At 41.0% G+C, this 13,999-nt stretch overlaps 1 protein-coding gene across 1 annotated transcript; it reads left to right on the top strand.

Moving 5' to 3' along the window:
* Window positions 1-1,195: 1,195 nt before the first annotated feature.
* Window positions 1,196-12,081, top strand: SEC22C (SEC22 homolog C, vesicle trafficking protein). Its single transcript, XM_062493368.1, has 6 exons — window positions 1,196-1,377; window positions 3,439-3,602; window positions 4,984-5,166; window positions 9,719-9,837; window positions 10,430-10,495; window positions 11,807-12,081. The coding sequence occupies exons 1-6, from the start codon at window positions 1,196-1,198 to the stop codon at window positions 12,005-12,007; spliced, it is 915 nt and encodes a 304-aa protein (XP_062349352.1). The 3' UTR covers window positions 12,008-12,081.
* Window positions 12,082-13,999: the final 1,918 nt, after the last annotated feature.

Raw genomic sequence — 13,999 nt, forward strand, 5'->3', positions numbered from 1 at the left:
TTGTTCTCTTTATCAAAAGTTTGAGTTCACAAAGTGTTTTTTTTCCCTTTTATTTCCCCAGTGCTTTATTTATGTGGTTTGTCTGAAGCCAAGTAAATTAGTTTGGTTTTCCTTTTTTTCCCTTTTTTAAATTCCTTGAGTTGTTTGTGATAATCCATTAAAATCTGCTGATTGAGAGCTGCTTTCCTACTGATACAATTTATGACTGGGGCATCATAAATATTTTGCATATCATTGCACAGTATCTTTGAATGAGTCTAGAAATTAATATATTAGATAAGAAAAGGAGTTGTTTGTTTTCCTTCAGGCAAAACACTTCCTAGGGTATGTTTCCCCACTTCACAGGAGATCTGATGGTAAATACGCATATAAATAGAGGTAATTAATTAAGTTTTTAAACTAATTTTTAATTAGTTCATTCTGATTCTCTTTCAGAGATGATATGAAGTGCTGTTAATCCTCTGCCACCGTGCCCTGGATCCCCATGGTATGTCTGAAGGACACATCTCTGCATGTTCTGGATATGCCAGGTGAAGCCCAAGAATAACTTTCCACGGGAGTTTGTGACCTCTTGAAGAGGAAGAAGTCAAGAGAGGGCAACTTTTATTCTATATTTAGCCCTAGGTGAGTCTGTAAAAAGAGCCTGACAGTCTCTAGCCTAAAATTTATTTTTGGATTTGTGAGTTACACTAGAAAATAGGGAAAACCTGCTCAGGCAGGTTTTTGGAGCTCCAGTGGAGATGCAGCACATCAGTGGGGCATAGCAGCTTCCACAAACACCTGGGAGAACTCTACTCAGCATTTCTGATGCTTTGGGCAAAGCAGGAGGGAAAACAGGAATATTTTTCAGGTAGATAATTCCCCTGTCAAATCCCCTGCCTCACCTTTTAAGCTGACAGGCAAGAATTGGGCACAGCCAGGAGCTTTGAGAACAGTTTGTTTGCCTTGCAATGGCAGAGGTGTCACCAGAGGTGCTGTTCAGTTCCAGTGCTGAATGACTCTCATCCTGACACATTCCTGCCTGGAATTTTGGAATGAACTGACTTCAGTCTTTCCTTTTCAGTTTGTCCTCATGAATTCTGCCATGGGGAAGGTGAATTGACTCTCATCCTGACACATTCCTGCCTGGAATTTTGGAGCGAACTGACTTCAATCTTTCATTTCCAGGTTGTCCTCATGAATACTCCCGTGGAGAATGTCCATGATCTTCTTTGCCTGTGTGGTGAGGGTGAGGGATGGGCTTCCCCTCTCAGCCTCCACAGATTTCCATCTCAACCAGGACTTTCTGGAGTGCAGGAAGAGGTTGAAGGTGTTATCCTCGATCCTGGCGCGCTATCCCAGTCGGGGCACGGCCAGAGGACGTAACCTGAGCATTCAGTGAGTCCCTGCTCTGCTTTGCTGGGGCTTTTGTTTGGCTTTAATTTCTGAAATAATGCTCTTGGGGATTAGTATTCTATTGAAATAATACTATGGGTATGGGCTGCAGTGCCCAATTCCAGTTTGGAATCCCACAGTGCTTGTTTGGGCTGTGAATTCCAATGATTTTGAAGCCTTATTTCTCAGATCCTGCTCAGTGTAGTGAGCATGTGCTTAGTTATATATTTGTATACTATATTTACATATTCTTTTATTGTATTTTGTATGTTAATTTGCATAAATCTGTTTACGTAACTGTTACTTATTTTGTACTACATTATATTGATGCAGATTTCATTTTACACATTTATACATGTGCATTTACACATATACATTTATACATATAAATATTTACATACACATACACAATATTAATACTGATTTAGTTATATATCTATATTAATACATATATACACAATCTTAATACTGATTTAGTTATATATTTATATATGCATATATTATACCAATTCAGTTATATATTTATATATACATACATAATATTTATACCATTTAGTTATCTTTTATATACACGTACATGACACTTATACATATTTAGTTAAATATTTATACATATTTTTCTTATATCTGGCTCATTTTAATTTTCATTTTGTATAGCAAAAGTCTCCTGCTCAGTGTGGTTGTTACTCTTAGCAATTGGAGTATCATGGATTTTTACAAATCCTTTTAAGAAAGCATCCAATTACCATGGGATGATTTAGTTGAGGAGAAGAAATTTATTGAAGAAATCACAAAGAAAGAAAGAAAGAAAGAAAGAAAGAAAGAAATTTGTTTAAACTTATTTGAGAAGTGAGTTTTAGCTTGTGATTGCACTTCTGGTGAGCAAATGGAAGAAAATTTTAAGTGACTCTAAGCTAAAACTAGGCATCCCTTTTTGGGGGAGTTAAAAAAATACATGAATTTACACTGAAACAGTTGGAAAAGCAGAGATTTTCATCTCAGTTCCTTTTCACTCAAAGCAAACTTGTGCCCTTTGATGCCTGCTGCTTTTAATCTGCTGTGGTCTGTGCAGCAGCTGTGCCCTGGCTCTGGAATGAGGGCAGTGCAAGTGGATCCATGGCAAAAGGGCCATAAATTATGGACAACTTGGGAAAGGTGGTAGGGCAGGCATGGTGTTGATCCCAGCTGGGAGCTGGGAGCAGCAGGAATTTGGGGAAGCTCCCCAGTGGAACTGGGCTGGCAGAGCCAAACAAAACTGTAAATCCCAAGTCCACAGTGCAGCAAATAAATAAAAATGGGATGAAATAGAAACCGTGAGTGTGAAATGAAGTTGGGTTAAAATATAGGAACAGTAGGAAGGAGACAAATTGTTCAGTTTTATAACTTGGGTGTTAAACTGATTTCCTGCTGACAAATGGCTGAGCTGCAAGAGAAGATATCCCTGAGAAATCTGGGAGGTTTGGACCATCTGCAAGTGGAAACTTTTACAGAAGTACGGATTCAATGTTAAAGGAGCATCCTTTAGAGTAGAATTTTTATTGTGATGTGGCAGGAAGCGTTTGAAAATCTTGGGCTGTGCAAATTAGCAAATATTTCTTGCTGTTAATATGGTGTTGCCATGTTCAAGGGAAGTAAGGAATCCATCTGCTTCCTGGGAACAAACTCCCTTGCTTTTGCTCTTTTTTTTCTGCATTTTCTTTCAAAATTGGAGTGCTGACCACCTAGGTTTTTATTAATGTATTTTAAAGCCAGCCTGGGAAAAGAATGCCCTTGATTTGTGCTAATGTACCAATTTAATAATGTCTGTGTTGTGTTCTTCACTGTGCTCAGGCATCCTGGATGAGCTAAGAATAAGTAATTGTGTAAGAAAAAATGGATCTGCAGGGACTGCAGGACTTTGACAACAACAAAAATCCCCCCCTTTTTTTTTATTTTTTTTTCAGTCTGCTCTCTCAGCTCAGTCTGTACATTTTGTTCTGACAGAAAGCACAGCTTCATCCTCATGTTCAGCAGGATTTTCACCTTTTTATGTTGATGAGATTTTTTTAAATATTTCTATTTCAGTTTCCTTTCTTCTGGGGATATTGCCTGCATGGCAATCTGTTCCAGCAGCTACTCCACCATCATGGCCTTCTGCTTCCTGGAAGAGCTTCGGTGGGAATTTGCTGCTTCCTACAACACAAGGAGCATCAGTTCAGCATCCAGACCATATGCTTTTATTGAATTTGGTTTGTAACTTTGTTCTCTTTTAGGAAAAATCCTCTCTCTGCCAAATTGATGGTGTTAAACATCATCTCCTGACCAAAGGCTGATGATAAAAGTGACCCTGGGTGTGTCTTTGCCTGCATGTGGGGGAGGAGGGGGAGATCTTAATGCCTTAAACTGTTGGAGTATTTGGTTTGGAGTTCCTGAGAGTTCATCTGTTATGAACAAAATGCTGTGATGATTGATGAACAAGCAGAGAAGAAAAAAGAAATTGATACCTCAGATACTTTTCAACTTAATTAGAAAAAATCTGATGAGTAGAGACAGATGAGTACAGGAAAAATGGGAGACAGAATAGATTATTATGGGCAGCTTTATTTCTGGCATAACTGGGAGTCAGAATACTTCAGAACCTTGCCCAGTGGTTCTTTTTTAACCTGAAATAATTTCTTTTCTTGCCAAGTAGCAGCTGCTCTACTGAACCTCACACCTTTGAAAGACACAATTCCCTTGCAGTGAGGGTTTTCTGGAAGAGGATAATATCCTGCAGTGTGTTTGCACACTTCAGTTCAGATTTCAGTGACAGTGTTAAAATTCAGACTTAAAAACTTGAGAAATCCATCAGGAGAGCTTCTTCTAGAGCTGTCGTGGAGTTTGGGTGGATTCCCTACAGGGCACATTACAGCCAGGATGTAATTTCATATTGAGATCCACATTACTCTTTTTCTTTTTTTTTTAAACTTGAGTAGGAGTTGGGGAATTTCTAGCCTCTTTCAATTGCATAAAGCTTATTTTTTAAAGAAAAAAATTTCTAAAATAGTTCTTACTGTTGTACTTTGTTAAGTTACTGAGTGGCTAACAATGCTGTGTGGCTATTTATTTATTAATTTAATCACCTTCTTTCCTGTGTTTGGATCTAAGATGCACTTGATGCTCAAGATTTTGATTTTTGTTGGGTAGTTCCAGATAATTATTAATATAATTATTATAATTTTTATTATTTTAGAGTAGTTATAAGAAGAAATTCTTTCCTGTGAGGGTGGTGAGGCCCTGGCAAAGATTCCCAGGGCAGCTGTGGCTGCCCCTGGATCCCTGGAAGTGTCCAAGGCCAGGCTGGACAGGGCTTGGAGCAACCTGGGACAGTGGAAGGTGTCCCTGCCCATGGCAGGGGTGGCACTGGATGATCCTTAAGGTCCCTTCCATCCCAAACCTTTTTATAAAATACCTCAAAGAAGTATTTTTGTTCCCTAACCAGCAGTGGAATTTTGTAGCTGAACCCAGTAAGAAATGAACTAAAGAAATGAAAACAATCCGAGAGAACGCCACGATAGGATAAAATACCACCACAATTAATGTTTTGATCACACCAAGAGGTGATTTGAGCAGCTTTTCCTCTTGTTTCAGATAACATCATTCAGAAGGTGAAGCACCATTTCAACAGCACCCGTGGCTCCCGGGCCAAGGCCAGCTGGGAGAGGGTGGAGGAGGAGCTGCAGCTGCAGCCCCCAGTGCAGCTGCAGCTGGAGAACACGGAGCTGCTGAACGGGCTGAGCAATGGAGGGCACGCAGGAGGCCATGTGGAGGTTGGTAAGTTACTACTACCCCAGGTGACGGGAGATTTCCTCACCCTGCACCTGGCAGAGAAACACCTGGGGGTTCCTTGTGTACCCAGGAATGTTGACATCGTGTGTGTGAAACCAAAAAAAAGGCTTTTTTCAATCCTGGTGTACAACCTATGGGCTTTACATTGCAGCAGGTATGCAGCAGAGCTTTGGAGAATGCTGTGGAGTCTTTTTCCAGCCTCACATCTTCCTCTCTGTATGGGAAGTATAGGCTTGATATTTTCCATGTGGAATTCTCTTCTCTTAAAATCTTTGTTTGTTCAGATTTCTAAAGAAGCTCCACTGATTCATTGCTTGTTGCAAACTTGTAATGAAAGCGCTGTAATTACAGTCTGAATGAGTTGCTTCAGCCTTGAGGGAAAAGGAGAAAAATACACGAGCTGAGGGTAAAGCTCTTGTTCCCACATTGTCTGCCTTGAGTTGTTCTCCCCTCTTTGCTTTTTCCCTTTACCTTGTTTTTTTTTTAAATGTAATCCATTTGACTAAAATTCTGAAAGAGGTTTTGTGTATCTGTATAAATAACACAGAAGCTTGACAGGGGCCTTTTTTATAACAAAACCAGATGTTTTACCTGCTTTTGAAGTACCATCCTCTGCTTCTTTATTATTAAAATGGTACCTCTTACTTGTGTTTCAGTTGCACAGTCAAGGTCCTGCTTACCTCCTCCACAAATTAAATCATGGAATTATTTAGGTTGGAGAAAACCTTTCAGATCATTGAATCCTACCAGAAACTAAACCCTGCCAAGTCCACCACTAAACCATTCTCTATTTTAATCTTATTAGCACAGTGGTTTAAATGCAGCTGTGTGCGTGGATGTGGCATGATCTTGTATTCCCTTTTTCTTGTTGTTGTTGTTGGCATATGAAACACTAATAACATTAAGTTCCAGTTGCTCAATCTTATTTTTTCGTGATAGATGAGCTAGAATCTAATTTGACATAGGTATTTTAAATTAGAGTATGGAAGGGCACTGGCCAGGAGGAATTAAAAATAGAATGGAAAGCACTTTATTTGCCAGTCAGATTTGTGAGTGCTCCTCAGAACTGTGCTTGAAGGTTAAATCTTTTCATGTTATGACAGGGCTTAGAAATTCTTTGCACTTTAAAAAAAAAAAAATTGAACAGCTTCAGTGCCAGTAAATATTTGTGATCTAGTCTGTGTCCACAGATCAGAAATATATTTTCACTTCCCTCTTATTCCTAATTGCTTTCCTTTACTTTCCATCTGGCTTTTTATTTCTGGCTGTTCTCTCTGTTCTAACCCAAATACTCTCACAGATTGTTCTGCCTTTATTTTAAGGATCATGTTTATGATCATCTGTTTGCCTCCACTGGAATCGGCTTTCCTGGCTTGTGTCTCTCTCCTCTCATCATTCCCTCCCAGCTGAATCCCACTTTGCTGCTCTAAGTTTAGCTGTGTGCAGTGCTTGTTCCATATTAATGTTATTTATACGGTGGCTCTGCCCTACAAGAGACTGTTTGAAATGCTGCAGGAGAGCAGAATTGAATGGTGACTGCACTCCCTGGTGCAGATTGATCGATGCAGGGATCATCCAAAATCCCTCTCCTCACATGGCTGGAGCTGCTCCTGGCCTCTTTGGAGCTGGGTGAGCTCATCCTCTGGCTCCTCAGTTTGCTGTGAAAAGGGCCAGAAAAGTCAGAGCAGCTTTGTCCTTTTTAGTGTTCATGAGAACAAGAGATTTTTCCTTTCTTACTTCCATTCTTTCTGCTGCTGGTTCTTTCCTTTGTTAGCTTTGTTACCAACTCTTGGTACAAAAATCCTTCCCTTGATGAACACCCACGCAGCCCTGGCTGCTGCTCAGAGCTCCCTCCTGGCAGCGTGGGCACAGCTGGTGCTGCTCCAGAGGGCACTGGGGCTGTGTGCAGGGCAGTGGGGTTCTGAGGAGCTTTCTGTGGGCAGGGAGAGCTGGCACGTCACAGCTGCTGCCTCTGGGAAGCAGCAGAACAGCTTGTGCCACTCGTCCTGTGAGCGAGCTGGTGAATCCTGCAGCTCGCCCTGATGAGCGTTCTTCATCTTCCCCAGGCACACAGGGAGTCCTTCAGAGGCTTTTCAAGGGGCTGGTTTTGAAGCTGTCTCGCTCTCTGCCTTTTGTGTGTTTGTATTTTAGTTTAGGCTCTTGGGCTGTGGTTTCATTTCTCACTCCTGGTGCTCTTTCTGCAGAGCTTTGAGCGAGTGACTCAGTGCCCAACCTTGTGCTGGGCCTGCAGGAGGCACATCCAAAGCTGCTGCACACTCTGGTGTCTCCCTCCAGTGAAATGGCCACAGGCCTCTGCCAGAAAATCTTTTATGGGCAGAGGTTTCAATTTCTTCACTGTGTGAGAAATTTCTTCACTGTATTCTGTACGTGTTCAAACCTGCCACAGCTCCCAGAATGTTTTTGTGTGGATCTTGTGCTCTGAAGTGCACAAGTTTTGTGCTTGAAGAGTCAAATCATTGTGAAGCCTAATTAATGTTTATTTGTGCTTGTGTAGTTGTGCTGTCTTGGACTGAGTGTTTGTACTCTTCCCTTATTTAATGTAATAGGCCGTTCCAGTATGAAATTCTCTGTTAAAAATATGACTGACTTAACCCAAAGAAGTGAAATAATTTTCCCTTAGTGAAATGATTTTCCCTTTCTTTTCCCCATCTCAATTCTCCGTGCAGTTTCAGTTTGTGCGTTAAACCTCAGAATTTAACAGCAGAAATAAATCTCTCCAGCAAACCATTTCAAGAGCAGTTTTCACAGAATCTGAACCCTGAGCACCTGGATGTTTTCGTCTCCCCTGCATCTGTGACAGCAATTCTTTTTGTCCTCCTGGACTAAAAAAATGTAACTTTTTACAAATATTTAATGCTGCAGAAGCAATATACTGAGACCTACACTGTTCTTCCCTAGGGCCTGGGAACTCTTGGCAAGTGTGGGATCCTTGCCCAAGGAATGACACTTGTGTTTGATAATTATAATTAGTTTGAGAGACATTTTATGCTGCTGAAGTAAACCTTAGAATTTGAGGAAGAGAATCAGTCTTTATTAGGAAATATCTGTGGGAGAGTTGCACGTATATATAGCTGCAACATTATTTTATTAATCCAAAGTAGAAGTAGGAATAGCAGCAAAAAATAGAAGGAAACTGAATTCTGGGATCAGTGTATTAATAAAGATGCTGCTACAAATTCTTTTGAAATGTCACTGTGTAGCAAAAGAAAAATCCAAATTACCTTTGAGTGACAGAGTTACTCACACCATTCTGTCTGTAATACCCAGTAATGCTCCCTAAAGTGACACACATCAAATTGAGTCGATACAGTTCCTTTTGCAGTTGCTTTGGAGCTGAAGTTATGGATGTGTGAGTGCATGCCATACAAATTAATTACAGAGACACGGATGAAAGGTGCTTTACATTCCTATATTAATTTGGCACCAGAGTTTTTTACATCCATCTATCAAAATCTTGCTTGAAGGAGAAGGCAGGAGTGTTTTCCTCTCTGAAACCACGTGGTGGCTGTTGTGGTGTTTCATCTGTCACTCACAAGGAAGCCAGAGGTGCAGTTTGTTTGGAATAGTCAGGATCTGGATACACCTGCACACAGGCAGAAAACCCTGAGGGCTGGGTGGTTTTCTTGAGGGCTCATTCATTCTCTCCTGTACATTCTCTCCTGTACCTGCCTCAGGTACATTGGTGCAGGAGAAGATCTGGATTTGGTATCTGAGCTACAAATTACCATTTTTAATTAAACTGACAGGGTCCTACTTGTGGTGATCCAAGGGCAGGATGAAATGTAGGTGAGGATCGAGGTGTGGAATCTGTTGATGAACTGGAGGTGGGCTCTTGGACAAGCCTGAATTAAAGGCAGCAGATTCCAAAGATAAGCACGCATTTGTAATTACTTTGACCTTAATTAGGGATGTATCAATGAGATTATCCTGCAGAATTGTTGCTCAGCAGTGTGGGTGTTAAGTAGTAGCAGGAGAAGGTGAGAAAGGAAGGAGGCAGATAATTCACTACCTGGGAAATGTGGGCAGCCTGAGCCCTCAAACTGCCACTGGGAAGAAATACTTAATTACTGGTTAAGGAGGAGATAAATTGCTGCTTTGCTGCGATGGGTAGCTGAAATCTAAGCCCTTCCCCAAATCTTTGGGTGGTGAAAACCTGGCTTTTCTGCTGACCCGTGAGGAGTGCTGAGCATCCTTATCTGCTGGAATAAACAAAAAATTTAACTGCGTGCACCACAGTAGAAGACATTGATACCAGATGGGTCAAGAAAATGTTACTGACCTGTTTAAAAATACTCCAGAGCTCATGATGATTTCTGGATGTGTGAAGAACTGAATACTGCAATGCAACAACAACAAAAAAAGGATGTTTCTGTTTATAATCAGTGCTCCCTAGAGCGAGCATGAAAAGTCTTGAAAGTCTTTAAAACCCACATAAGGTAATTGTGATGTTTTCTATTAAAAGATTGAAAGTAGTAGTGCAAACTTTCACTAATGTCAGGTTTTCATTCATTTTAAGTCCCTACGTACAGAATGCAGCCCGTGACCCCCCTGGGGATTCTGTCCCTTGTTCTGAACATCATGTGTGGAGCTCTGAACCTCATCCGAGGAGTTCACCTGGCAGAATATTCCTTCCAGGTAACCCTGACTGCACTCACACCCGAGCGTGAGTGAAAGGTTGAGAGTTTTTGGGTCACAAGGGTGCCCAAGGGTGGCTGTTCTGCCCCTTAGCTGAGCACACATCTTTCCACAAGAAATGCTTTGTTTCTCCAGGGAATGTGCAGTTGGTTGCTCACCTGCTGCACCTTGTGTATTTTGCTGTACATCACGATATTCTGCATTTTACTCTGTTCTAGAAAAGCTTAAATTCTGAAAAATATTTTATTCTTACCAAGTTGCCTGGATTTTTTTTCTCCATTCTTGTATTTCATTTTAGATCTTTTTCTGTAATTATTTTAAATAAACATGAGACTGTAAACAACTTTAAAAAAGGAAAAAATGTGTCTTGATGGTACCCTGACACAGTTTTATTTAGCAGGAACTGTCACATCAGCCTCAGTTCTTGGTGTCTTATCCAATGATATTGATCTTGGTGTTTAACACTCTTACAGTCAGTTAACATAAACTGGGATAAGAGGTTCTTGACTATATTTATAATGTTCTCAAATATCAAGCAGCACTTGCTAGAAGCTGTGCCTGACGTAGTTGTCACTTCTTTTAATCCCAACAGGAGGACCATGAAGGAATTGGAAATGTGATAGCTTTTCTTCTACCTTTTCTAGCCTGTGTTTTTCAGGTATGTTAACTGCAAATAAATTTTTTTTTCTGATTATTTTGCTGTTATAATTCACAAGTCAGAGCCATTTTCAGCTAAGCAGATGTTTTTAATATCCTACCTAGGTGATTCCATTGATTTATTCCAGTGAAGTGGCACAAAAGCAGTTCAAGGCATATTTTGACCCTTGGAAAATTGCATTTACAGGCTTTTTCAGTGCTTCCATGTTCTGACAGGTCAGAGGGGGCTGGATGTGATGAATAAATGCCATCCCAAAAAAGGTTTCTTCTCAAAGGGATGGAAACCACATCTTCCTGGCATTGTCAGACTTAGTGATGGGCTTTTGGGGCACAACCACCTTGAGGACTGAGCAAATACTGCACAGCAACATTATTGAAAATGGTGTGATTTGTATGAAAAATTACACTGAATCCTGGTGGTTCCTTAGATGTTTTCCATAATGGGGTTATTTTCTCTGACCTTACACAGAAAGAGTTTGAATGAGGAAAATACAACATGCTCCAAATTGGTTTTTCTTGAAAGGTTTCTTAATTCCTAAAAAATTCCACAACCTTTAACTCGAGGGCAGTATATGCTGAAAAATCTTCAACTTTTAGCCTGGCATTGCAGAAAGGTGCTGAAGTTTTGTTTCTAGGAATAAATGATGCCTACAGTGTATTCACTGGCCTTGTTGCACTTGGATCGTGGTTTGGGGACCACTGTCTGCAGACTTTGATGTATTTCTGGGATTATTTGTTTCATTATGATAAAATTTAGTGTCTTTCAGCCTTCTTACACCTTTGCTCATGGCAGAGCTTTGAGGTGAATAGATTAATTTAGATCTAATATATATATATTTCAATCCAATAGATGAATTTACATCTAATAGATGAATTTAGATTTAAATACTTGATGCAGGTTGTTTTTCACAAAGAAAGGTTCTGTGCTGCTTCTTTCCCTTGTGAGTACCTGAAGCCAAGGAAGCTCAATAAAGGAGAGTTTTCTCTCCTCCTTCTGATTTATGGCAGCTTCTTCCCAAAATGCCTGTGCACAACCTGCAGTGCTTTCCATGTGCTGACCTCTGCCTGTGGCATCAGCACAGTTGGAAATTGTGACCTGAGGTGACAAAGGCTGATCTGTCACTGCCTGAGGAGAAAAAGTGACTCCTCTGTCAGCTCTGGGAGCTTTTCATTTTCTCCTCTGAGGGTTTTGCTCTTCACAGGCTGACTAGGTGGGTTTGTAGATGGTAAGTGATGTGCAATTCCCAGCTGGATCCTTCCTGGTTTTGTGCAGAGTTCAGTGCTAACTCTCCCTTCTCTGCTCCTTTTGCAGTGTTACCTGTACCTCTTCTACAGCTCAGCCAGGAAGGTGAAGACATTTGTGCTGCTTTTCTGTGTCTGTTCATGCAACATCTACTTGTATGGATTACGGAACCTCTGGCAAATCTCCTTCCACATAGGAGTGGCTTTTCTTTCCTCTTACCAGATCCTCACAAGGCAGCTCCTGGAGAAGCAGCCTGACTGTGGAGTATGAAAAAAACAAAACTTGGGGTTTGCTACTCTGTTTTTACAACTCTTTTTTGTATTCACCTGGCCAAAAATAGCTCAAGAGTGTTTTTTAACCATCCCTGGCAATGGTTATTGCAAGGAGAACAGCTCCAAGCAACTTGGGATAAGCAGGATGCTGTAATTATGTCCAGCACACAGCAAGGGGTGCAGCAGTGCTTCACATGCTGCATGGTAGAGCTTGTCAGGTGTCACCAACAGATGGAAGTTCATACCATCAGCAGGCTTCTCCTTGGCTGCCACCATCCAGACAGCATTTTGCCATTTGTCTCACTGGCTCTGTGCCAGTGTGACAGGTCAGTCTTGCCCTGCTGCTGCAAATACTCAAATGGTGCAGTAAAACGAAGGTGAAGTGGTGGGTGACATTTTTGTCCCTAGGATTTGTTAAGATTCTTGGTAAATGCAAGTAAAGGGAGTTTGCTGTAATTAGGTGAGTGCAGTATCAGTGGGAAAAATGGTGAGGGTGAGCTTCAGGGTCATTTTTCTGGATTTGGAAGGACAGAAAAAGGCTGTCTATAAACCATGAAGTCTATAAATATGTCCTTGGCTGAACAGCACATTGCAGTTAAGTGTGTGCTTGCTCATGGGTTAATTGCAAGTATGCTTGGGGCAGCAGAAAATAATCCAAGTGGGGGTGAGTGATCTGTCAGCACTTGTGGCCTTTGTTTCCTTGGCTAAGGTCACTTTTAGGATAAGGGCAATTCCATGTTTCCTTAGTCTGGATGGATAATAAATCTTCCAAGCCTCTTTATGACAGGCCACTAACTCCTTCACTTTTTTATTTTTTTTTTTTTTTTTTTTACAAATTAGTAGCTGGTGAGTAGAAAGCCATTTCCAGGAATGGAAAGCAAGAGCAGGTTCTCTTTGTTCTGTAAAACACCTGTGGTTAATGGTGGTGAGTTCTTACACTGAGATGAGTTTCTGAGTGTGCACTTTGCAGTAGGGGACTGCAGGGATGGAATTCCCAACCCCTGCTGCACTGGGAGTTCTGCTCTGACATGGATCCAGGTGCATAGGGGCATTTTAGGGCAGAGATTAATAATTTAGGCTGACTGTTAAGAAAATGCATAGCAGTTTGATGCAGCTGTCCTTGAGGGGTTGTAGAGATTGAAACTGAGATGTAGAGAACTGTAGGTGTGTTATTGTGGAATTAAAGTCCTAAGATTTCCTTTTATTTTTTTTTTTCTTTCTGGTCATCCCCAAGTCTTTCACCAAAGATTTATTTTTCCTCTCACATAGTCTCTACCTCTGGTTGCAAAGAGATTAACATGGAGCAGAGTTATCTTTTTTGCAGGAGCACTTGACAAAATTCCTTTCTTTTATCTCAGTTTTCGTGGAATCTCAGGATGCAAACACAAGGATCAGACCAGAAATTTGTGTTGCTGTACCTTGGATGCAGTACTTCTGGATGCAGCTGACTGCAGCAGCCCATTACAACCTGGGCAGTTTCTAGGACATCAGGAGATTTAGTGCCAGAGCTTTTCCCAGGAGGAAAATGTAGGGATTTCTTTTTCACTGCACTTACTGTAACAACAACATGATAAAAATCTCCAAACTGTGAGGAGTAGTCTGGTAGGAATGATGGAGGAATATTTTAGCCAGGCATTTAAGGACACAGCTCGAGCTGTGTGCCATAAGGGAAAGGTTTTCTGTTGTAAGGGAGTGGATTAAAGTTGTTTGTCTGTCATTATCCCAGTTTTCTGTCAGGGTGCAAGTGGAGAAATGAAGCCACAATTCAGTGTCCTTGAGACAACAAGATGACCCCACAAATGTGAGGGGTTTTGTACTGCTCTTAATTTTCCTGCTATTCAGTCCCAGTTCTGCTTGGTAAGATACTTCTGGAGACTGCAGGGAGCTCAGGCACAAGTTTGGATTAAAAATTAAAAAAAAAAAAATCTGAAAAAAGAACACCCCAAAAATCTGGCACTTTAAGGATAATGGATCTGATGACTGGTGGTGT

This window comes from Cinclus cinclus, chromosome 1, assembly GCF_963662255.1.
Source record: "Cinclus cinclus chromosome 1, bCinCin1.1, whole genome shotgun sequence".
NCBI lineage: Eukaryota > Metazoa > Chordata > Aves > Passeriformes > Cinclidae > Cinclus > Cinclus cinclus.